General features: G+C 37.3%; 2 protein-coding genes across 57 annotated transcripts in view; one reads left to right on the forward strand and one right to left on the reverse strand.

The window, feature by feature from the left end:
* The first annotated feature begins 557 nt into the window (after positions 1-557).
* On the forward strand, positions 558-19047 carry bbox1 (butyrobetaine (gamma), 2-oxoglutarate dioxygenase (gamma-butyrobetaine hydroxylase) 1). 7 transcript variants are annotated; one of them, XR_012382497.1, is made up of 10 exons: positions 601-701; positions 1040-1163; positions 2835-3213; positions 3497-3611; positions 9680-9878; positions 13768-13813; positions 13924-14029; positions 14939-15135; positions 16414-16580; positions 17744-19047. XR_012382497.1 is itself a non-coding variant. In XM_068222370.2 (9 exons), exons 3-9 carry the CDS (start codon positions 2857-2859, stop codon positions 17902-17904), a joined length of 1302 nt encoding a protein of 433 aa, XP_068078471.1. In that variant the 5' UTR covers positions 601-701; positions 1040-1163; positions 2835-2856; the 3' UTR covers positions 17905-19047.
* A 2108-nt stretch (positions 19048-21155) lies between these two features.
* Positions 21156-26786, reverse strand: part of madd (MAP-kinase activating death domain) — an 89529-nt gene continuing 83898 nt past the window's right edge. For all 50 annotated transcript variants that reach the window (XM_073908709.1, XM_073908703.1, XM_073908701.1 and 47 more), the window contains 2 exons: positions 25338-25384; positions 21156-22757 (listed from right to left, as the gene is read on the reverse strand). In XM_073908709.1, the coding sequence (XP_073764810.1) occupies positions 25361-25384 (24 nt within the window). In that variant the 3' untranslated portion in view covers positions 21156-22757; positions 25338-25360. The remainder of the gene's footprint in view (positions 22758-25337; positions 25385-26786) is intronic.

Below are 26786 nucleotides of genomic sequence, written 5' to 3' on the forward strand. Positions count from 1 at the left end.
GTGTAAAAATAATTTGTTACCAAAATCATTGCTTTTGCTGAAACACAAGTGAAGTTGTGGCCATATTAATACTCAAAATCACCCCAGAGGAGAAAATATCCCCAACAGCACACAAGGGTTAAAATGTGTTGCTAAAGCCTGGTCAGTAACTTGGCTAACTTGGTCATATCAGTATAGGTAACTTCCATTTTATTATTTTGTACAGCTTATACATGGCAACACTTTCAAATGCTCTAAACATTTTTATCTATCTATCTATCTATCTATCTATCTATCTATCTATCTATCTATCTATCTATCTATCTATCTATCTATCTATCAATACATTGTTTCTTAGAACGTATGCATATATACTTAACATTGTAATATAGCCTAAATTATTAATGCAATTTAATCCACACATCTGCATATATGTATAGCATGCAGTACAGTAATTATAGGCCTGGTAGATAATCCACATGACAGGTCCTATAAAATGCAGTTACAAAAAAAACAAGTATTGAGCAGAACTGTTGTCGAGCAAAGCTGCACGTAATTGTGTCAGATCCAGTGCGCGCACACATCAGGATGATTACTTTGTGTTGTGTGTAGCAGCGCTTTGGTGCGCGTGACCCTTCACCCACTTCCAGCACAGCGAGTTCTCACACTTCTCAGCACTATATAAGGCTGATAACCGCGGCGACATTACCCACGTCTTCACGGTAAGTGAAATGGCTTTTACGTTTTCTCATTTCATAAATATCAAATATGAAATACAGTGGCTGGTAACGTGAAGCTCGCACGTAACTGGCTGATGAATGAAAAATCGCTTAGCTTGCTTGTGTTTACTGTACGCGTCATACTTTTGACATCCTAATGGCGCGTGTAGGATTTTATGAATGAAAGACCTGCTTTAGTCATATCCACAAATCATTTACAAAGCGGGCAAGAAAGAGGGCGAGTACTACAAATAGCCGGAAACAACAAAGGCAGATTAATGTTTTACTAATAAGTCTATTCATTATATAGAAAATGATAGAGCTGGTTTGATTCCCCCCAGTGTTTGTGTGTGTACTTGCTGTCGTAACGCTGGAGGCGGCAATTGTCCTTATTTTGGGAAGAAAGTAATGCTGACCTTTCACCTACTTCCGTGTTCTCGGAGACGTTAGGTCACATGAACAAAGGTGATTGCATATTACATAACCAGTGCTCAAAGGTCTGTTTAGGGTACACTGAACTAGTTGTTTATAATATTTATATATTGGCACAACAAATATGATTATCATTGCTGCCTGACAAGCTATAATTTTTGTAATTAAAACCTTAAAAAAACTGTTCTAGATTATCTTCTGCATTATTTATTGCAGTTGATGTCTTTTTACTGTAATTTAGCTTCTGTATTTAATAGTTATTATATATTTTTTATTATAGAAGAGTTATTTTAATATATAAAATGTTGGAAATTTGATCTGGTGTTGCCATGAAATAGCCAGAGAAGCTGATATAGCATTAAATTCTAATCTCTCTCTTTTATTTGTGAAACGAGAAAACTGGTAAATATTATACATGTAAAATTAAAAAAGAATACTTCATGAATATTTTATCAAATGCTTTATATTAAAGTGCTTAAAAATGCTTTATATTGTTTTGCTAGCATATAATTTTCATACATAATTAGAAAAACACAATATTTTAAATAATTGTATAAAGCCCATGATAAACTATGGCTGCAAATGGAATAAACTAACTGTAATTGATCTGAAATTTCAGGCATTTGTGGATGTGTGAGATTACTTGTATATAAATAATCAGAGTAAACAAATGTTTACAATAGCAAATAGCCTAAATTAACATGTAAAAGTTATCACGTTCATATTTTATTACAAAATATCAACATGTCTAATTTTAGATTTGCATAAAATACAGTCCTATAGGTTATCAGTGTATTTGTTGTTATTATTATTATCATTACAAAAATTTTAATGAGTGTTGTGTATTTAAATTCATCATGGTTCAAACCATGGTTTATTGCTTTGGTGATGAAATACATCATAAACGTATCCTTGAGTGTTTCTTTGAAATAGTGCCCAGAAATGTGTCCTGTTAGCGCAGCTTGGATTGATGCTCAGTTAATCATGGCAGTGCTAAAATCAGGGCACCTTAGCCCTGATTAGCTCACTTTATCTTAGTTACCTTGATGTAACACTGTTTGTATTAAGTGTTGTCAAAGATAGGCTTCCTGAGAGTCATTCTGGATGACGTCATTGCATTAATGATTCATCCAGTGTGAGCTCAGCTTTTTTATAACATTAAGCAACACAACTCTTTAATACTGATAATAATAAAAATGTCTGATTTGCATTAAATCAGCGTATTACAATGAGATCTGTATGATCACAGTAGGACACCAAAGAAAAAAAGAAGAAGATCTGACCCCAAACATATATGAAAGGTGGTGTGTAATCATTCTGCAAGCAGTTGCAAGCAAAAATATTCAGCAAAACTATTGTAAAGCTGCTAACCGTAGCAAGCACACCCTCACTGACAATAATTTTTAGAATAGTTAATTACATGACACATTTTATTTAATAAAAGCATACAATTTTGTTAATAAATAAAAAAACAAACAACTAATAAACTACCAACTATTATTCTAAAGGCAAAAGGTTTTGTATTTGCATGATAGTAGTGCTGAGCAGCTTGTTGTACACCTGTGTGCCACTTACATAAATCATAGTTTACGTAACAGTACATTCCACTGCAGTGACTGATCAAATTTGTGGAGGAAAGGTAATGTGAAGGGGCGTGGATGTTGTATGAACGCAATAACCTCACCGTGTGTTTCGTCAAACTAGCAGCAGCTATTCACGGATCAGGATGTTGTCCTATCTTGCTCGCTGGGTGTCCAGAGGTGCTGTCCAGGCTCTAAAAGGAACAAGCAGTCGGCCTCAACTGGTCAAGACACCTCGTATCGGCAATCAGACTTTGGCAGCGGCTCCTCTGCCCTTTGCTGGGGGCAGTCCAGGAGTGAGACAGGCCCGGGCACTGGATCAGGAGAGATTACTGCAGATCGACTGGGATGATGGGAGCTGTAGTTTGTATCCATTCACCTGGTTGAGGGATAACTGCCAGTGTCCGCTCTGTACGCTGCAGTCGGCTCAAGCACGCAGCCTGCTGTTCTCACATCTGGACGTGCACACCGGGATGGATCACGTACAACTGATGGATAATAAGGTTGGTCTTGGTAAGCTTTATTTTGAAGGGCTCCTATAGACATCCTGTTGACTATATAAAGTACATTTACAACTAACTAACTAACTAACTAACTAACTAACTAACTCTCATTAGAACTAATTTAGAGTTGTAAAGTAAATTGACATGCTTGTTACTTATAGTCAGCGGGATGTCTGTTGGGGATCAGCAAAACAAACAAAGTGCAGACAGTTTGCTACTGTGATGATTGCTGTTTATAATTGTCTAACAGTTCTTAAACTTGTTTTTCCTAAATTCATTGTAGGTGTCCATAACTTGGCCTGATCAGCACAGCAGTGAGTTTGATCCTGACTGGCTGAAGAAACGCTGCTTTTCCTCTGAGGCCAGACAGGCTCTGCAGGAGGAGCTCTTCCTTAATGGTGGGTTCATCATCATATTCTATTTGGCATCATTAGCAAAGTCTTTGTATTATTCATCTTTAGTTTTCCCTCTATAAATAATTACTATTTTGTAGTTCAGAGAGAAGGACCGTTATTAGGCCTGTACTGTTTGGTAAACCAGTAATTTTTTAATACATTTTTTGTATAAAATTGCAGTTAAGATCAGTTCAGATCTGCTGTCAGTTTGACGTTGTAATTACAATCTTGATTAATTTACACTTAATGGGTTTTCGCATGATATAGAGTAGTTCAAACAAAATGAAGAATGAATCCGCAAACTATTGCATCAAGTCCTATGTAGCAAACATATATGACTTGAGTGGTGCAGCTTGTGAAAAACATACACATGCACACTTACCTAACTGCTGCTTTCTTACCGATGTTAGAGGAAAGTACACAATACATATGCTCATCGGTCACTTTATTAGGTACACCTGTCCAACTGCTCGTTAATGCAAATTTCTAATCAGCCAATCACATGGCTACAAATCAATGCATTTAGGCATGTAGAGATGGTCAAGATGATCTGCTGCAGTTCAAATCGAGCATCAGAATGGGGAAGAAAGGTGATTTAAGTAACTTTGAACATGGCATGGTTGTTGGTGCCAGAAAGGCCGGTCTGAGTATTTCAGAAACTGCTGATCTACAGGGATTTCCTTGCATAACCAACTCTAGAGTTTATAGAGAATGGTCCTAAAGAGAGAAAATATCCAGTGAATGGCAGTTTTTTGGGCGCAAATGCCTTGTTTATGACAGAGGTCAGAGGAAAATGGCCAGACCGTGGATCATCTCTGGTTTTCCAAAACATGACAATGAATTTACTGTACCTTGTTGCCTCCACGGTCACCAGATCTCAATCCAATAGAGCACCTTTGGGATGTGGTGGAACGGGAGATTCGCATCATGGATGTGAAGCCAACAAATCTGCAGCAACTGCATGATGCTATCATGTCAATATGGACCAAAATCTCTGAGGAATATTTCCAATACCTTGTTGAATCTCTGCCACGAAGGATTAAGACAATTCTGAAGGCAAAAGGGGGTTCAAGCTGGTACTAGTAAGGTGTATCTAATAGAGTGGCTGGAGAGTGTATTGCATATTCATCTAAATGCTCCATCCAGCAGCAGAAGGGGTGGTGCTGGAATGTTCGCTACCAGCACATTGCTTAACACGTATTTTGATCCATTTACTCCTTCATGAAAAATTACATAAATCTTTGACATATCATAACCCTAAGACAGCATTTATTAGGACAGCATTAAGCATGTAAGTAGACTAGTATTTGTGCGTTATTGGACTTTATCAGTGGCGCATGTGGTCTGGACAGCAGTTGCTTTTGTAGTGTGCAGGCATGTCTCCCCAGAATTGCCCCTGTGTGGAAAGACTTTCCATTTCCTGCCACATGGAATAAAGATTTCAGGCCATTTGAGCAGAGTGAGCTGTTGTGCTTAAACATCGCTCTTGAGGGATGCCGTGGTTGGAGCAGACTGAACAATGTGTCCACCAGAACAAGCACCCCTGCACATATTTGCTTGAATTGAGATTTTAAGATTAGATGCATGTCATTAGGGCTCAGAGACAGATTCTGTTCACCACAAATGTTCTTTAGTTTACACCTCATTCTATTGTTTTTTTCCTATAACTTTCAGGAAATTGTGCTATTGTTTTGCTTAAAGGCATCCCCTGTGCCCCTTAAAACTGTAAAAGACAACCAATAAATATCCACGCTTTAAAGCATAGGCTGCACATCACAAGTGTCTGCTTCTGGCTGAGGTGCTAAACACTCAAGGCTTGCTTGTGCTTAACAAAGCTCCTTAACTGGCACATAATATGACAGTTCTGCCCCCTTGTTTTAAAACCTTCCATATAAACTCTTCAAGCTGTCCAAAAGAGGCTTGTAAAGCCCTCACCTTGCAGTAATACGTCCGTCATGGGCAGTAATCTGCCATTACCCATTTCCTGAAAGATTAGTACCAGTTGTAGTCAACTCATGCCCTCCATGATTTTTTCCTACTTGACACTTTTCTTTTGTGAAAGTAATCAGTTCTGCTTATTCATTTGTGGACTTCCCTAAATATGTATGAAATATATTTTTATTTAATATGGGATATAATTATTATTAAGCTTTTTGACATTTTTTTTCTATAATGTAATGTAATGTGTATTTATATAGCGCATTTATTGTGTATGGCCATACACCTAACAAATGAGATTGTTTAACAGTATACAACCAGATACTATATACCAAGACGCTTAACTCATATCACTATTAATAGGAGAAACCACAATATGGAATATGGCAGAATAACCACCATCTGCAAAAATAAGAGCCAGTTACAAAATGGTAGTCATTGTAAAGTCATTCTTCAGTTGCTGCTAAAAGCTTTGGTTTCCATATAAAACTCAGACTTACACTTAGCATTGCCTTGACCAACCTGAAACATACTTTAAATGCCATTTGTGTGTATGAAGTAAAATCAATGACTGTAAAAAATAAATAAAAATGTAAAATTGTAAAATGTACAAGGCAGTTCTTGTCAGATTTTATAGCTGAATTAGTTTCTTATTTTTTACATTTTACTATTCACCGATTCAAATAGAAGGGACTAGATCCTATACACCTGAAACCGTGGCACAATGGCTGCCAAGTGAACTGACTTTTCTAAAACGAATCATTTTAGGATTTGTATGACCCATTGAACTGATTCACTCAAAGGTTTTTTTTCTAGTGCTGATGTCCAGTTTACAAGAGGGCACAAGTATAGTTACAGTGTGTCCTGGTCCAGCTGACATCATGCATGCCATGACATCATGATCCTTCACAGTACCAAGACCACATTGTTCCAGTCTAAAATAAAAAAAAGAGCAAAACAGTCACATTGCTGCGCCTGACAAAAAACAGTTCACCCTTCCCACACAGAAAAAGACCACACTGGCACAGGCCGGTGATTAAGTTTACTTAAATGACAGTTGAAATGGTACATTTAAAGTCTTATTTTTCCAAATGGTTTCTGGAAAACTAATGGCTCGACTCAAAATCGGTGTCTTAGTTAATTTACTTGAAAAGCACATGAGAATTGCACTGAACAGGACGCTGAGCACATCCAAATTGAGTTATTCAAAAAATCAAATAAATCTATTTTCCATTTGAAAATGATCTCCGTAGTTGTGAGCTTCTGTCTGTCCTGTTCTTGCTGAACTCTGCTCTGTGCTGAGCTCTCAGTGGGAACTCAGTTTGACTTGACTCAGACAGGCTGCCAGCTACAGCAGCCACAGCTTCACATTACCATAGCTGGAAAACTCACACAGGCAATGCTGAAGGAAACTGTTCAAGCACAAATAAGCTGACACCTTTCTTTTCCTGCGTGCCTTTATGCGCATAAATGCATGTTTCCGTCTTTTTTAGAGACTAAAAAGGTCATTGAAAAATAACGTCAATTTTTATTAAAGTGTCTCAGAGGCCCCAGTTGGACAGAATGATAATATGATATTAATCTCTGGCTCTCAAGTCAACGTCAGTCGTGCCAGGAAAACCTAGTATGTCAGCAGGACTGAGAATATTGAGCATTACATGCTTATAAGAGCCGAACAACATTACTGACCTGGACCGACTGAACAACTTCACCCTGGGCCCAGTGCCCAGCTCTCTCTCTTGCTTTTGTTTTTCTTGGTTAAACTCATTCCAGAACCTCACAGTAATATTATGGGTGTTTTCTCAGCCTTGTGTGTCAATCTTTTTAGTTTTATCAATGTACATCATGACTGGTTTATTTTTTAAGACTACTCATTTTATTACAGCAGTATCAACACAATAACATAGTTATGACATGCCTATAAATATCTTGATAATAAAGTAACTAAGTAATAAAATTACTTGGCATCTTAAACCTAAATTATTTAATAACAGCATTTCTAGGCTAAACGGTAAAATATAAATTTTATGGTTCTGCTATGTTTTGTGTTTATTGACACTTTTCATTGGCATTATGGAATAGTGATCTGTCTGCTCGGACAACTTTTGATGTTGAAAAGTTCAACAAAGTGACTTTTCATTCATTTTGTTTTCGGCTTAGTCCCTTTATTAATCTGGAGTTGCCACAGCGGAATGAACCGCCAACTTATCCAGCATATGTTTTTATGCAGCGGATGCCCTTCCAGCTGCAACCCATCACTGGGAAACATCCATACACACTCATTCACACTCATACACTACAGCAAATTTAACTTATTCAATTCCCCTGTACCACATGTCTTTGGACATGAAGGGGAAACCGGATCACCCGGAGGAATATGCCAAGAAATATGCCATGAGGAGAAAATGCAAACTCCACACAGAAATGCCAACTGACTCGAACCAGCGACCTTCTTGCTGTGAGGCGAACGTGCTACACACTGCGCCACCGTGCAGCCCTGTTGACATTTTTATTTGACTAAAACAATATATTGTCTAGATCAGGGGTGCACAAACTTTTTCTTATGAAGGTCCAAAATCCAAGCTTTATTGAAAGCTGTGAGCCGAAAGTAAATATTCCAAACTGTACTACATACAGTATATTAAAGTTGCCATGGGTAATTTTCTAATTTGTTTCATAATATTTATGAATACATTTTTAAACATTCTTTAATCATATTTACTAATGCATTCTAATTTTTTGAAAATGTATATTTTACAAATGTATTAAAATAAAACCATCAAAGATTTTTTTAAATGCAAACAATTTAGTTTAATGCTGAATACACTAGTCAAGCTGAACCTGCCTTTGCCTTGATTTGCCTGCTGTTGTCTTCTGCTTTGTCCCCTATTTGTTAAGTCACAGTATATAATTATAATTGTTTTAAATATCTGATTTAACATTTAATTTCAGTTAGTTTTTTTTGTAGCTCATCAATAAAACAAACAAAAAAACAAAAGGTTGCATTTAAATAGAAAGGAGTTTCCCAGTACTGGGTTGCAGCTGGAAGGGCATTCGCTGTGTAAAACATTTGCTGAATACGTTGGCGGTTCATTCTGCTGTGGTGACCCCTGATGAATAAAGGGACTAAGCCGGAGGAAAATGTATGAATGAAAATAGAAATGAGAATCTCTGTTAAAGGCACTCCCCAACTCATACCAATCATTTTCCCTTTGGCGGGCCAAATCAAAGGATACAAAGGGCCAACTTTGGCCTGTGGGCTCTAGTTTGGGCATCTCTGATCTAGATTGTTCATGTAAATTATGGCACAAACAGATAATGACATGCCTGTGCTTTCATATGTACAACAAAATGTTGTTTCAAACTACTAGAAATGTAACAAAAGAAATTCTGCTAAACTGAAAGGAAAACTTTCAACACCAAAAGTTGACAGAGGTCTCATAATGCTTATATTGCTCTCACATTTACATAATCTGTGGAAAAGTTCCTTTCTTTCAGAGCGATATTGGTCTTTGGAGTGTCTGCTTGTGCCAATTTATCCAGTGGAACAATTTTCTAAATTGAGAGAAACTGCAAAGGAGGTGTGGGGTTGAAAAGTACTTCTACTGCAATAGAAGTCTAAACAGTGAATTACACACATGAGTGCAGAACTCTTGCTCACACGTGCGCACTTCTCTAGAGTAAACGTCTGTGGAAGTAGACTGAGGAACCAGAGTTTTCCAGCAGTTTCCCTTCACATTCAAACATGCAGGCCCTCACACAGTGTTCTGACCAATGTGTTCTGGCCTGATCCTTGACACACACCCACACACACGATCCTTCATTATGCAAAAACAGACACTGGAGCTGGTTTTACGGTAGGCAAGAGTAAGTGTGAAGTTTCTATCATCTGTTTATTTGCATTGTAAATCAGTGCACTTGGAGAGTGAGTAACGGAGATAGAAAAGATAAAGAGAAAAACATGTTTAACTTGGAAAAGAGTTTAGCTACTGTTTAAGTAATGCTGACATCATTCCCACATAATTATGCAGAGTGGAGCCACTGTTGATTCTTCTTTGTAATTTACCACTTGAGCTTTGTTTCTTAGTTGTGTCATTGCTTTATGTTTATGTATATGGATTTCTGTGTTTCAGAGCGTGAGTATTGGGACTCTGGTCTCCAGATCCCCACAGCAGATTTCGAGGAGGTTCTACATGACGACAAGGCTGCACTGGCCTGGTTAGAAGCTCTGAGACGCATTGGCATAGTCTACCTGAGGGGGGCACCAGCGGAACAGGGCCAGTTGGCCAGACTCAGCCAGAGAATTGGCTACCTGCGCCTCACCTTTTATGGGTATGAGCTGAAAGTTTGACACTGCTGTAGCATTGGCTTTAAAATGTCTGTTTTGTTAGTAATGACAGATGTATTATAATATTTCTATTCCTGGAGGGCCGGTCTAATGCAGAGTTTAGCTCCAACCTCAATTAAACACACCTGAACCAGCTAATCAAGATCTTACTGGGGCTGTATCCAAAATTGCCCCTATGCCATCATTACATTTTCTTAAAATAGTACACTTGATGAAGTGAATGAAAATGAGTGAGTGAATTGGAGCATGGTCTCCAACATTTTTATCACCATGGACCAGTCAACGCTTGGCAATTTTGCTGCGGCCTGGTGGTGGTGGGTTGGACAGTGTATGTAGATTGCTAGGTGACCATCAACTGTTTTCGCAGAGGATGAAAAACTGACAAAACATTGCTGTAACTCAGATACAAGTTTTAATTTTGGAAAATTTAAAGAACACGCAGTGTTTGGGTGTTCTGTGTTTATCTGAGATGACGAGTCTACCAAAATGTGTATATTCCATAAAAAAATATGAAGCTGTTTGGTCAGTTCTTGTCACGTGACTCGTTCTGAATAGTTAAGACGTTTTCAACTAGACATGCATGGAAGCTGCAAGCCTCCATTGGAAATAATGAACTTGTGCTCGAAAAAAATGCAATATGTGAACAGGGCTTCCGTCATTTGCAATATCCAGCAGTTGATCTTTTGCACAGACATGCTGGATTCACCTGATTTATAGACAAATGGGTTGCGGATCCATTCCTTGGCAGTTTGTGGGTCCTTCCTCTCCCCTTTTGCATAGAAACTTTGCATAGAAACTTTCCAAAGACATCTGTTTCTTACTAATTTTGTTAAATTAGAAATTAAAAAATTCAAAATAAACAATTGTTCAGACTCGGATAGTAAATAAAATGAAATACTTAATGATTTGTTGTGCAGCCCAGTACCAATGGATTTATGGACCAGTGCAGGTACGAGGACCAGGGCTTGGGGACCACTGAATTGGAGCACTGAGTGTACTGAAAGGGATGCCATTTTGTTTGTGCTTTGCAGGTTGATAAATCCATCAAACGGGTTCTATTTTAAACTTCTTGGAGCTGTGATAATTAGTAAGCTGTATATTAGTAATGTAACAATTCATTTTTATGTCTGTCATGTATACAAATGTTACTTCATTTTAATAATATATTATTTTGATGCTTATGCCAATAGGATTCCGTTGTGGTTGCCATCTTATAGTCAGACACTGTAATTAATTTGGCGCATGAACTCTAACAGTTTTGCGTTACAGTGCACTGTGGGATTGATCAAGTCCACTTCAGAACATTCACTATGGTTTCAGTCACCATTCTACAAATAGCTGCTCCCTCAAATAGTGTGCTCTTTAAATTTAGGATTTATAGGTGATTTGGTAGGTGTGTTAAAGCAAGTTGGAACTAAACTCTGCAGGTTTGGGCACCCCTGGTATAATAGGAGTCACAATATCTTAGAAGCCCAAAACAGTTTGAAAATCTTCCTGGTGGTTTTCTGAAAAGTTGGTGCAAAATGGATGCAAAAATATTTAGTCTGTCAATAATACTATACGAGAAATAGTTATGCATTTCAAAGTTACACTGCTAATGCAAAGTGGGCTCACTCTTTGAACTATGTTTCTCAAAAACACACTTTCACAACATTTTAAATAGATTTTAAACATCTGTGACTCTGTTTACATCAGAGACTGGGCAAAAATGGCATATATGCCAGAACTGCCACTTTCACTTCAAGATCTATATTACAAAGCAAGACAAATAACCTGCTGCAGAGGGCACAAACCCATCAGTCATGGAAAGTGTAATATGGTGTGATGAGTAATGTGGTTAGATCTTCCACCCTAATGCTTTACATCTGGACAGGTTTGTAACTGAAGGAAAAAAAACAGTCCCTCAACCCACAGTAGTCTGGTAGGAGACACTATGAAAGATCTGTAGTGTCTCAGGCAGCTGTTTCATTATGTCTGAAGAGTCTCTACGATAGCCAAAGAACACAAGGCCAGGTGCATCTTATGTCACACATCTCTTCTTAAGATTTAATTTTTTTAAATGTGTTGCCTTTTGCAGCATTATGGTATTTTAGTTATATTGCCCAACACTAAAAAGAATAATGTTTGACATTTCATCTTTATCTCAAGGCCTAAAGTCACATTTCTGTTTTTACTACACTTTCTGGCTACGGAGGGAAAGAATAAAGTGTGTTAAATTGATAATGCAGCCACAGTGCCAGTCTATAGAACAGTTCCGTTTGTAAAAGATTATCACTGATATCACGGTTTGAGTCATCTGTCTTCACCATCGTTTGACGAAAACATTTTGTGCTGCAACTGTTGGCCAAAAAACGTTGTTCCGTTTTCAGAAAACATCCTCTGACAGCATCTAAATGAATGAGAGATGATGTGAAAGAGCTTTACTGTACACTCCATTAAGCTTGTTCTACTGCTCTAGACTCACTGGAAAATGATCAGTGAGTCAAAGTCATTGTGTTAATCAAAAACCATTGACTGTCTGCTTTATTGTATGTGCCAAACACCAAAACCTTTCAAAAGAACATGCAAAGAACATTTTTAATAGGCAGGATGAGTAAATGGAAAGCTTTCACAGCCTAGGAAAGACAGATAGAGGGGCTGGAGGGAAGAGACAGACACACCGTGAGCTTCTGGCTATAATCACAAAGCCATGCACGTCAAGCTCGCTCTCAGCTGACACCTGCTAAGTGACAGGCTAAGTGATTTAAAATCCTACTAACCCCTGGAGCTCGGTCAAACTGGCCAAAACACAGCTTCACCTGACTCGGTCTGGAACAAAAAGCATTGCATCTGCCAAATCAAGACTTTTATTGGCTAGGGATCCTCTGGTTCAAGGCGGAGGCTATGGTGTGTCTGACAAGAAGGATTCTGGTTTCTAATATGGCCTGAACGGTCTTATTGAGGCCACTAATCTGCCTCATTTCCCATTTTTACTCCTTTTCCTTCCTTTGTTCTCAGTTTAATAACTGGAGAAAATTGTATTTTACAGAAGTTAAACATGCCTAAAGGTTGTGCTGCCAAACCTGCATTATTTTTTGTTATCAAGCCAACAGTGTTTCATTAGGAACTCAATCATTTATAGACTCCAAATGGGCTATTTCTGGACAAATACATACCATAATTATTCATTCATTCATTTATTTGCTTTTCGGCTTAGTCCCTTTATTCATCAGGGGTCGCCACAGCGGGATGAACTGGATACCCTTTCAAGTGCAACTCAGCACTGGGAAACATCCATACACACTCATTCACACACATACACTAAGGGCAATTTAGTTTACCTAATTCACTTATAGTGGATGTATTTGGACTGTGGGGGAAACCGGAGCACCCGGAGGAAACCCACGCAAACACATGGAGAACATGCAAACTCCACACAGAAATGCCAACTTACATAGCCGGGGCTCGAACCAGCAACCTTCTTACTGTGAGGTGAAAGTTCTACCCACTGTGCCACTGTGTCACCTCTATCCCATAATAATTAATTTTATCTAGTTTAATGTTTAATATTTGTTTATTTAAAAAAATAAGTACTACTTCAAAAAAACTCATCATTTAAACTAAAAATTGGGAGTATAATATAAATATATTTATTCAATTTTTTAAAATCATTTTACACCCTTTTGGTTCTGAAACCATTCTTTATTTTAATAACAAGTCAGAAATACTGATTGTAATCATTAAATTTATTTGACTTATTTATAGGTCTATTTATTTAGTTTTGCAGATAGCAGGTTCGTCAAGCATTTACAACCAAATACAAAAAAATCTAAATCACTATTAACTTCTCTCTGTGTGTTGCCATAACAAAAATGTCTGCTTTGTTCATTGCAGTGATTCCTTAGTCTTTAAATTTACTCGCAAGACGGTACTAAATCAAGTAAGCATTTTACAGCTGTGGTTTCCTACAATAAATACATGGAGAGATGTAGTAAAACTTTACAAGCCCATAGTCACCTGTTCTGACCCATTGTCCGCTTGCTTTTACAGACACACGTGGCAAGTGCAGGACAAGCCCATGGCTAACAATGTTGCCTACACTTCTGGAGAACTGAGTCTGCACACAGATTACCCTGCTCTCCATCATCCACCTGGGGTCAGTTTACACACACTCCCATACCATACTGTGCTGCATTAGTCATTAACTGAATATGATTCTTTTTGCTTTAGAAGGGACTTTCCTTCATTATACATACAGCAAACATGCTTACATACATGCAGTATTCAGCACACATATAGGCAAAAATGAGTTGAGAAGGCTGTAAAAAATATTAATGAAGAAATCGCTCGCATTGAGAATTATTATTGGTAGCCCCCTGAATTCATATGAGCTAAATATTTTGGATTTATGTATTTTCAAATTATTATTATTATTATTATTATTGTTAACAACATATGTTTAATACTTCTGGATGACTAGGAACAGGAAATTGTTCAACCATGACCTCCTGTTTAACAAGGATGTAAATATGTGTAAACAGTAGTAACACAGAGCCTAACTCAAAACCAAAGTACTGTGAGCTGTGTTTTGTGAAAAAAAAAAATATATATATATATATATAAATCTTTTATAAAATTCATACAATTTTTTTTTTAAGAAAATAGCAAAAACACTGAAAACAACCATTTCCAACATCAGGGCCATAATGATGAAATTTTAGTCAACTGGATGTGTTTTAATTCAAGAGAATGTGTGTCTGTATTTACCAAAGCACTGTTAGAAATTTATGAAGTTATTTAGGTCTTAAAACTACAATACAACTTCACCAAAAATTGTTTGAAATTGTAAACAATTTGAACAAAAGGTCAGAATTTTGAGCAATAAAGACTTTTTTCCACTTATAGCCTTTTCTGCTTATATTTTAAAAGGGTGCCAACATTAGGGGAAGGCACTGTATGTATAAATATTTGTTGTGTAATGTCTGAGAGGACTGCTTTTATGTATAAGATAACATTTGATTGTGTGTGTGTGTGTGTGTGTGTGTGTGTGTGTGTGTGTGTGTAGGTGCAGTTCCTACATTGTGTCCGTCAGGCTGATGAGGGTGGTGAGAGTGAGGTGGTTGATGGGTTTCACATGGCAGAGCAGCTCCGCAGGGAAGATCCAGAGGCGTTTAACATCCTCTCCTCTCTCAGGGTGGACTTCACAGACAGCGGTGCTGACTACTGCGACTTCAGTGTGCAGTCCAAAAACCACATTATAGAGTAAGACCGACTGTGACTCCTACACACGCACAGTCGCACACATTTTTTTATCATGGTACTGTGGATTTGCTTTGTCCCAAGTCATCTTCATCATCAGGTTAATGTAAATAATGTACTAAAGAGCGCCATCTCATGGTTGGTTGTGGAAATTAAACGAATAACTGAGGGAATTTCTGTAAATTAAAGCATACTATAGTTTATAAATGAGAATGCAGGTGTCTTCCTATGTAATTATAATTATAAACGACATCAAGACAGAATATTGTTACGGTTAGGGATAGAAAGATGGTGATTATACAGGCAAACAAAGTCGGTTGTTATCGCAGTTTAAACCAGAGAGGCTGATATTTCCTTATTGTTTTCTTGAACGCCTGGCTTGTTGTTGGCTATTTCATGATGACAAAGAAATATTTTCTCACCTTAACTTACCTTTTGTTGTCTTACAGTCAATCGAAACGCAAAAAAACTATAATTCTCGTTAACAACAATCGTAAAAAGGCGATTGACCAATCACAATCAGGTGTTCTAGAATCTAAAGCAGGGGTCACCAAACTTGTTTCTGGAGGGCCAGTGTCCTACAGATTTTAGCTCCAACCCTAATAAAACACACCTGAACAAGCTAATCAAGGTTTTACTAGGTATACTTGAAACATCCTGGCAGGTGTGTTGAGGCAAGTTGGAGCTAAACCCTGCAGGGACCCCGGCCCTTCAGGACCGAGATTGGTGACCCCTGATCTAGAGCGTTGATACCTGTCTTTTAACACCGTGAAATCGAAATGGTCAACTAGTATAAGTATGCTTTAAGTGTAATAATAATAAACTGAGTCATACGTTAAAGTTGTTGTGTACCGTTTTGACTCTGAACTGCAATTTATCATGTTTTTCTCTTCTTTTCTTTTCATTCTTGTATAACCTGTTTTAACACATTTAATCTGTTTTTAATAATTTCTATTATATGTTTTTTAATTTTCTTATTCTTGTCTTTTTTATTCTTGTTTTAAATTGCGACTGTGTGTATGGAATGTGATATATAAATAAACTTGCCTTTCATTTCAACTTGTAGGTACATTGACTACTACTGCGTACTAGTAATATACTTTGAAGTATTTTTCTATTACCATTTCACTACATTATGGGGCTAATTTGGCTCACATTTAAGTTTATTAAACTTACTTTTTGATAATATGATTTAGAAGACAGACACAACAGAGAAGAAGAGACTATCACATCTGGTATTTTCACGCTAAGTTGAAGTTTAATCTTGTGTGTAATATGCAGTGTGGACTCATCCGGTCGGGTTGTGAGGATCAACTATAATAATGCCACTCGAGACTCAGTGCTGGATCTGCCTCTGCATCAGGTTCAGCCCTTCTACTCGTCTCTGAAGGCCTTCGTGGAGCTGCTCAGCCGGCCGGAGAATGTCTTCACTTACAGAATGGAGCCAGGTCACACTCGATTTTTTTGCAAAATTGTTTTTCTGCATTTCAATTTGGGTCTGTGCTTTTAAAACTAATTTACCTTTCAAGTCAAGAAACTGCAGGGGAAAACAGCGATTTAAACTTTTTTTCATGCTTTATATTAAAAAACATTTGGCTTTTCGTGAAGCAATTTTCAGTCTAACAGAAAGAGAACCTACAAAATTTCACTTTATCATTTGGTGTCTGTAGATTTCCATGGCGATACACATTCATATCAAATATCAAATGAGATTAAAGGAATAAAACCACATACAGTACATAAAGCATATACATAAAAACAGCAGGCTCAGATAACTCAGATAAGCCTTTTCTAACAGGTTGAACATGGATTCTGTAGAGGTTATTCTAATAGTAAGAGGTAAATCGTTCCATAATTTGGGGGCACACAATGGAAAAGCCTGGTCTCCCTATTTCTTTAACTTTGATCTGGGAGCTTTTAACAAATACTGACTTGATGACCTAAACAACTAGAAGATATGTCGACACTTGTACACCAAACTTCACGGTTTTATTCAATTCCAGTCTGAAGGTTTTCAGAGAGGGATTTGTGCCTAATTATATGCAATGTTTATTTATTCAACAAAACAATTGTGATCATTTTTTCTATCTATTTACATTTTCTCGTAAACTATATAGTGATAAAAGGAGATTCTCCAAATCCCCTTTGTCACAATCTTTGAGTCTTAATAAGTAAAAATAAAAATTAAACACCAGTTACAAACTTGACTTCATCAAATCTACTAGAAATGTGCGCAGATTTCTTGTGTGCAGAGTTTTTATCTTGCTTATATTTCAAATACCTAAACATTCCTAAATCAAGAAGCATTTTTCTACATTAACAAATAGTCTTGTTTCCAGAAATTTCAAGAAAGTGTATTATTCATTAAAACAAGATAAGCTTATTTCCAAGTAAAAACAGGATAATGTTACTTTTTTTAAGGAAAACCCCACTTTTACCAAGGCAAATTGTAAGAAAAGCTTTTTTTTGGCAGTGTATTTATTGAAAAACAAATTACTCACATAATTAATTAATTAACATTGGTGTTATTCTAAAACAGATGTAAAACCTTTGTTTTGACACGTATAAATAAAGAAGAGATTGTTGACTTTATCTGATCTGCTGTATGCAGGTGATGTGGTGACCTTCGATAACTGGCGTCTGCTGCACGGCCGAAAGAGCTACCAGTCTCGAGGGCAGAACTTAAGACATCTAGAAGGAGCGTATCTGGACTGGGACGAGGTCATGTCCCGTCTCAGGATCCTCCGGAAGACGGTCCGCGGAGACAGCTAGACTCTCCTCCTCCTCCTCATTCTCCCCACTACAATCACAGTTGATGTTTGAGGCATCCTCTGCTTTTTATTGGCTTCACAATAACTTTACAAACAGGATATTAGAGACCGCTTTGGATTTTAGAAGTATTTTTGCCAAGTAGATATTCATTCTTCTTTAATGTCTAATATTATTGCAGTCATTTTCTGAGGACGGTGGAAGTCTTCATTTCATACAGGCACTTATTTAGAGTGTGCAAACATTTGCTTTGCCTTATTACTATTTTTACATAAGGGACAATTTGCCAGCAGCCACTTTTGAATTTGGTTAGTCTTAATATATTAATGATGATCACAACTGACGGTCACATTTTGTCTGTTTTGCTTATGTGTGCACAATTGCCCAAAATACGCTATGAGTTACAACTAATACAATGGGTTTACTTTGAACCACTGATGTAGTTCATTATATAAAGTTTGAATTATTCATTTTAACAGTCAGTATTTTTCCCATTTTAAGGACTGTTATGCCATTATGGTTAATAATGTAGAACAGGGGTGTCCAAACTCAGCCCAGGAGGGCTGATGTCCTGCAGAAGGTAACTCCAACTCACCTCAACAAACCTGCACGGATGTTTCAAGAAAGCCTAGTAAGAGCTTGATTAGCTAGCCCAGGTGTGTCTGATTGGAGTTGGAACTAAACTTTGCTGGACACCGGCCTTCCAGGACCGAGTTTGGCCACCCCTGATGTAGAAAGTACTTCTGTTTTGATATGGAGACTGAATTGTTCATTTGATTACCATATCAGTACTTGTATACTGATTCAGCTCTTTGATACCTGAAACGCCTCAAAGACTTTTTTGGATGAATGAAATTCTAAAGAAAAGCCAATTTGTACTAATGCAGCAACAATGCAAATGTAGCTCATGTTTTGTAAATAATATATTCTACGAGCTCAGGATTATGACCTTCTCCATTGGGCTTCTGATGAGCCTCCTTGTAAACATACAGTACTTTATTGTGAAGTCTTGATGGAGAGTTTATATATATATATATAAATATAAACATATGTTGGAATTGAAGTGTTACTTATGATGGTTTGGCAAGAGTCTGACAGAGATCTCTTTCCCAAACTGACAATAAAAGACATTTCTAATGTACTGTATCAAGATGACCTATTCCTTTATCATACATGGATTTGATCAAACCCATAATACCAGGCATCCATATTTAATGTAGCTAATATGTTATTTAGGCAATAAAAATTAAAAACAAACTTAATACTAGAAGGATTATGAGAACTAAAGGGCAGTAATTATGATTTAGATGATTTAGTGCAGATATGAGATAATCCATTCTCAGCTTTACTAAACGTCTTTCGGATGAGATGCTAAATCGAGGGCTTGATGTTCTGTGGTCGATAAAATCCCAGGATGTCCTTTGAAAAAGAGTAAGGGTTTAACCCCGGAATCATGGCCAAATTTGCCCACTGACCTCTGTCCAGCATGGCCTTCTAATTATCCTCATATCATAATTGGCTTCATCATGCTGTCTCCTCTCCACCAATCAGCTGGTACAGTATGTGGTGTGGGGTCTGGCACAATATGGCTGCTGTCGTGTCATCCAGATGGATGGTGCACACTGGTGGTGGATGAGAAGATTTTTTTGTAAATGTTTGAATCCTAATGAATAATTATGACAATATCAACAGTGGTTGGGCATCAAACATTTTCAGATTCTGCCCAATGATTATGATTTGATGTATATATATATAGAAAGAGCATGTAAAGGCAAGTCAGCAACAGAAATCTCTCAGTAGTTATTCAGCAACCCTACCTCAGTGTAAATGAATATTAGCTGCTTCAGTCCCAACACCCATATTACCAGATGAAAATTAAACCAGGGTGGATATTTTAGCAAGACAACAACTCCAAATCAAGACAAGGAAACTGTCAACTGCTTTCAGAAAAGAAAATAAAGCTGCTAGACTGGCCCAGACAATCACCTGAGCTGAATCCAGTAGAACACCGGTGTCAAATCCAGTTCCTGGAGGGCCGCCGCTCTGCACAGTTTAGTTCCAGCTTGACTTCAACACATACAAGCTGCGGTCACACTGGACTTTTCTCCTCATAGACTTCCATTCATACGCACGTGAATGCGTCGGACCGGAAACACAAGCTTGTGCGACACGTTTCGCAGTTCGCTGCGTCTAAAGGTTCAAGCTTGGTGAACTGTGACCTGCAAAATCGCATCACATGATTGAGAGAGACCAATCGAAGATCAAAACATGACCTCTCTGGACAGAAATTTTAAATACTGACCAATCACTCGCTTTTTTAAATCTTCTTGTTTTATCCCGTCCCTTTTTGCAGTGCCATACAACAGAATTTCGCATGCACAGACTCTAGTGCAGGGGTCACCAATCTCGTTCCTGGAGGTCTGGTGTTTGATTAGGGTTGGAACTAAACTCTGCAGGACACCGGACATTAAGGAACAAGTTTGGTGATCCCTGCTCTAATGTGACTACAGCAATATCTGTAGGTTTCAAACAAGCCTGAAAGACTGAATTAGTTTAATCAGGTGTGTTTAATTAGGAATAAAGCTAAACTGTGAAGAGCTGCAGCCCTCTAGAAACTGGATTTGGCACCTAAGATAAGAACTAACGATCTTAGTTGATAGAGGAGACCCGCAAAAATGTCAAGATCTTTAGACTGTTGAAGTCTGAGGAAGAAAAAAGACATTACAAATCAAGCAACTCCATTTTCCATAAAAGAGGTGTCTTGAAGCTGTCATTACCAAAAAAAAAAAGGCTTTTCTACAAAGTATTAACTACATATAATTTAGTATTTTCTCCTTTAGTATCGTCATTTATTGTTATTGCGCCTTAAAACTATAAAATGTGACAATAAAGAGGGCAACTTGATGCAGTCAATGGGCAATCAGGAGAGACCGGGTAAATGGATTCAGATACAATATTGTTGCCCATTGCCAATGGAAAAACCATTCAACATTGCTCTATAATATTGCTCTACAACAAATCCACAAGGACCCAACCGTGGAAAAGGTTACCACAAATCTGGTAACAGCCCTGTGGCACTCTCCAATGGGCTCTAAAGGAGGCGGCAGCGAGTTGGAAAAATGTGATGGTTCCGCATCATTTTGGACCGCAAATGAGCATGAAATCAATGCCAGCATGAAAATATCCAAAGTTAATAAATGACCGCTGTATAATAATTGCATTTCACACAATAAGATCACCAACAGCCAGACAGCTGGGTTGGACATATTTTATTTTCATATTGCCAAAGCTGTACAGGTTCTATAAATATTTTTAAATGCTGAAATATTTACATCCATGTCTCTTTTTTTTTTCTTTCCCTCTTGTTCTAAACAATACACAGACTAAAATGAAAGCCCAAATAATGTGCAACTGTATCTCTCTCTCACACACACAAACACGCACGCACACTTTTAGTCAACAGACCCGATCCACTGTCCAAACATTCGTTTCAGCAGACTTGGACTCGGTTTTTGTGCTATTTACATATCCAAACCAATAGTGAGTGGGCTTTTCAAGTCCATTTACAGTCCACAAACAACAACTGAACTGAATGGACACGCAAAACAGATGCGAAATGATTAAAAATGTGAGCAAAAACATAAAAGAACAATATTAAAATATGTAAATGTGACAGCTGCACTGCCCGATCTAGTTGTCAAGAAGAGATGATCTGAGAACAGACACACACTCTCTTGCCATCTGTGTTTCTAAGACACACAAACACACACAGACACACATCAGCAGGAAGAGGACACTTCAGACAGGACATTTTGGACACGATTTTCCCATCACTAGTCAAAAAAAATCTCCAAGTGGCTTTTTCATTGCTCTGTCATTATAACCAACAAACAAACAAACAGAAAACATGATATAGCGATGCCTGAGCCGCTTTCCTCTCATGAACAGTGGATGAACTCTGAGGACACTGGACTTGTTCATGATACCCACTATCGATAGTATTGCACATCTAAAAAAAAAAAAAAAAAAAAAACTACAGTTTTCCATAAACACTTTCAATGCTTCTTCAGCATTTGTTTGCTTTTACAGAGATGTACAGATTTCATCCTTATTTTTAAATATTGATTTCTTTTTTTCTCAAGTGACATGCAATTTCACACAGCAGTTCACAGACAGGGAACTTTACAGCAGAACTAGTACAGTATTTTGAGCGTCACGTGGCAGAGCTAAAGAGATACACTTACAGCAGGTGGAGGAGGGCCAACGGGACATTTACCAATAGGACGGCTGCTCCGTCGAAGACCCCTCGTACGTGGCAGCGATAGATCGTAAAGACTCGAACATTTCACCCACCACAGACAGAACAGACTGCAATTTACAGTACGACTCAGCACATAAATATTAAATACACAGCCTGATATCAGAGGGGGTTCGCCTGGTTTCTGCATGCCAGTGCCAACTCACAAGAGCTGCGCATGAGGCCTGCATGCAACTCCCATTGCAATAAATAAAAGTGTTCGTTTAGGACGTCAATGTCTTATTCTGGTTGGTCCGTATTGTGAGAATGAAATGCCAGCATTTTGTGTCCGTGGAGTGGAATATTAACATTAGGTACAGGACTGGATATATTATTTAGACGGGTCATTTATTCGACAACAAATGTGTTGAAATGCAAATACATCTACATGGAGCTCGGCAGGAGTGTATTGCAAGGGCTGACGTAAACGTTGGAGAGAAGTGTGCTAGCTCGCTAGTGGACGAGGGGACAGCATCTTGGGTTTGCCCTCTGACTCTTTCCCCTTGACCGCCGCCATGTAGGAGAAGAGGCAGAGCACCGAGTAACAGATCTGATGTGCCTGGTAGAGACAGAAGAGTTCACAGGAGTATTTACACCTAAAATAAATCTGTTCTGTAGTATGTTATAGAGCTGGGTAAAGTAGATTCAATATAATTTATTTATTTAATCACATTTTATTCTTTTTTAATCATAATTTTAATTATTTCAATCATTCTTATTTTCTTGTTTCTTTTATTTCTGTTTATGTAAAGCACTTTGAATTACCATTGTGTCTGAAATGTGCTATATAAATAAACCTGACTTGCCTTAAGTCCACCCCAAAATATACATTTTTTTGTAATTTACTCATCCTCTACTTGTTCCAAATTGAGTTTCTTTCTTCTGCTAAACACACAGTCAGATATTCAGAAGAATTTTGGAAAAACAGCTATCCACTTCAATTAGGGCTGCACAATGTATTGTTTAAGCATTGATATCACAATGTGTGTATCCGCAATAGTCATATGGCAGGATTAGATTATTTAATAAAGATTAAAAGACAAAAAAATTGTTCAATATTATTATTTTGAAATAACTTATACAATGAGGACCATGTTATTTTATGCTTGATTGATGAATTTCTGTAACTGAATAACCTAGAAGACCATAACGTTTAATTTTGCTTTCATCTTTGCTCTATTGTATTTATATATGCTTGTAATTTATTCTAATTTATTTAAACACACTGCATAAAAAAAGTAGTGAGCATCTTGATCTATCTAAACGAATGACATATTTACAAACAGAGCTGTTCAAGTCATCCAGTGAAATTATATTCATATTGCAATGTACAGTTGAAGTCTGAATTATTAGCCCCCCTGTATATTTTTCCCCAATATCTGTTAAACAGAAAGATCTTTTTCAACACATTTTTCAACATAATAGTTTTAATAACTCATTTCTAATAACTGATTTATTTTATCTTTCCCATGATGACAGTAAATAATATTTGACTAGACATTTTTCAAGATACTAGTATTCAGCTTAAAGGAAACATATTTTACCCTTTTCAAGATTTACAATAAGTCTTTTGTGTCTCCAGATTGTGTCTGTAAAGTTTAAGCTCAAAACACCCATCAAATTATTTATTATACCTTTTAGAATATTGGGATTTTCTGCTCTAAACAAAATGTAGATATTTTTGTTGTCTGTGCCTTTAATGCTAGTTTCTCCCTGCCCACTGTTCCCACGTGCCTGTCTGAGTGTGCCTAAATCTCCGCTCTCAGCTGCATCCGATAAATGGACAGGCATGAAGAAAAGAGATGTCACGTAATGTTTGTGAGAAATATTACAGTAAGAACTTTACCAATGATTATTGGATGTATTTGTTGTGGAGTTAATTCAAACCTTTCTGCAATATTGAGTCACACACAATGCCCTTACTGAGTTCATGCGCGCACACACAGACACGCACACATTTTGCAAGGCAAATGTGACAGGATATGCATTAATATCCACTGCTGTATGGATATTCGTTATGTTAATGTACAAAATAAACCAAATTTAACGTCCACAAAAAAAAACTAAATTGAAGCGTCTTCTTTTATCGTTGTACTGACATGCTGCTGTTGTGCTAAAGACGATAAAATTTGCTGTAATTCATTACAAACATGCACTGCTTTAAAAACAATTTAAACTTGTATAACTCATTCTTGATCACATGTGATGATGACGGATGATCACAGAGAGCCAAACAGATCTTTTAATGCTAGCTGCTTTGTGCACGTCCTGTCTAGTGGATATGATTATACATGTTACTACAGAGACATGTTAATACATGGTAGTCAATCAATTCGGTGGGCAGGGAAACTGCACTCCTAAGTCACAATGTGGCCGGCCTCAAAAATGGGAGAAATTTGAAACCTATTTTAACATCAGGAAATAAAAAAAAAGAGACATTGTGTTTATATCATCCCAATATGACTGTGCACACAGTACACAGTTCTGTTCAAACAGCTTCAAAAAGATGATTTTCGGTGCCCTTTAAAGTGGCATTTAAAGGCTGAACTAAGTTAATCAGGTTAATTATGCAAGTTAGGGTAGCTAGGCATTCTGTTAATTCTGTAGAAATCGAGAAAACAATTATTGCTTAAGGGGGCTAATAATATTAACCATAAAAGGTTTTTTTTAATTAAAAAACTACTTTTATTCTAGCTGAAATAAAACAAATAAGACTTTCTACTGAAGAAAAAATATTAAAGAAAATACTGTGAGAATTTTTTTGCAGCCCTAACTTTAATAGTATTTTGTGTTCCTTCTACGATTGTCAATGGTTGCTTTCACCCATAATATACTTCAGAATGTCTTCAGGAAGAGACAGTCCCTCTCCTCTCCAAATGCTCAAAAGAATTAATAAAAATAATCAAACTGGGACTTTTTATACTAGTTATATACTGCAACTCTGATGACTTGAAGGGCTCCTTTTATCCCCACTTGTAAGTCACTTTGGATAAAAGCATCTGCTAAATGAACATATCCAAATGTCTTGTTTAGCGTTCAACAGAAGAAAGAAACTCATTAAAGAAAACTGGAACGTACAGGTCTTCTTATTTTTTTACAGTGTACTATATACAGTACTATATGAATACTGAAATCTTACCATAGGAGTCTTGTACTTATGGATCACCACTTCTTTAGTTTCAGGAACTGCAAATCCCAGTGAAGACACAAAATAAACAAAGTTCAACAGCAGTGGAATGACAAATACAAATATTCAAGGGCAGGAGGGGGAGCAGAAAAAGAGAAAGAGGGGAACTCATACATACAGTACTGTACGGCCCATGAAAATGAATATTAATATCTGTAGCTGACCCAGCCACATTTCAGACAGAGCTACAGAGCACTGAATCTTTCCACAGAAGAGAAGAGCTCATATGACTGAACAGGATTTATCATCAGTAAACTTTTTCCAAAAGAATGAGAGAAACTCTTATGCAATGAGCAATCGAGGCAGGCTTAAGGAGGAAAAAGAAAGCCAGAGAGAGAGAAAGAGAGAGGAAAAAAAGAAGATTTACACCAAGTGTGCTGAGGGATAATAGTTATATAGATGGAAAAATCAGAGCAATAGAGAAAGAGAGAAATATATATATATATATATATATATATATATATATATATATATATATATATATATATATATGTATATATTTAGAGAGAGAGAGAGAGAGAGAGAGAGAGAGAGAGAGAGAGAGAGAGAGAGAGAGAGATATTAAGTAAGAGAAGGAATATCATTGCAAGTCGAAGCTGGAAGGAAATCCGGGGTCTGCTGGGTTTTCCATCACTCATGGAATGACTTTTAATACAGGCATGAATGAGTGTATGAACTGGAGTTTAAGAAAAGCGATGGCTGACATCAAGGCAGTGCAGTGCAGATGAGCAGTCCACAGCCATTAGAGGAGTCATGACAGATGGTGACAGATGGAGAGGTAAATGAGGAGGACAGGTTCAAGAAAAGAAGAAGAAGAAGAAGAAAAGATAAAGGTGACAGCACTTTACCTGCTGGAGAATGAAGGTTTTCATAGCAGCAAAGATGAGGGGCGGATTACAAAAAGGAAGCACAAAGACACAGCACTAACCCAGTCCAGAGCTGACCCTATAGGACTACAGTAGAGATTTCACGACAGCTTCCTCTGCACAGTCGATTTATCTACAAAACAATCAGCTTAATATTCCGTACCAGGCGTAGTTATAGTGTAAATTCTATGAAGACTTCTATTGTATTGAATCTCTATGAAGGCTACGATGTATTGCATTGTTTTGGGTCATATTGACCAGTTTAGATTTGAATTAAGAATCATAAACATGGATATTAAATTGCTTTTGTGAAGTTTGTGGCTCAATTCAGCCTGCTTGTTTTTATATTAAAGAGATAATTCACACAAAAATGAAAAGTCTGCCATCATTTACTCATTCTTCATTTGTCCAAAACCTATTTGAGTTTCTTTTTGATCTGTTGAACATAAGAGAAGATTTTATGCAAAATGCTGGTTGCTGGCAACCATTGACTTCCATAGTAATGCTTTTTTCACTACTATGAATGTCAACAGGT

Source organism: Danio rerio, chromosome 7 (genome assembly GCF_049306965.1).
Source record: "Danio rerio strain Tuebingen ecotype United States chromosome 7, GRCz12tu, whole genome shotgun sequence".
NCBI classification, from domain to species: Eukaryota; Metazoa; Chordata; class Actinopteri; order Cypriniformes; family Danionidae; genus Danio; species Danio rerio.

Excerpts from the sequence above, each read along its gene's own strand:
- bbox1 (XM_068222370.2), top strand. The coding sequence starts at position 2,857 with ATGTTGTCCTATCTTGCTCGCTGGGTGTCCAGAGGTGCTGTCCAGGCT. Across the intron at positions 9,879-13,923 it reads CTGCGCCTCACCTTTTATGG|ACACACGTGGCAAGTGCAGG; the intron begins GTATGAGCTGAA and ends TTGCTTTTACAG. Across the intron at positions 15,136-16,413 it reads TCCAAAAACCACATTATAGA|TGTGGACTCATCCGGTCGGG; the intron begins GTAAGACCGACT and ends TGTAATATGCAG.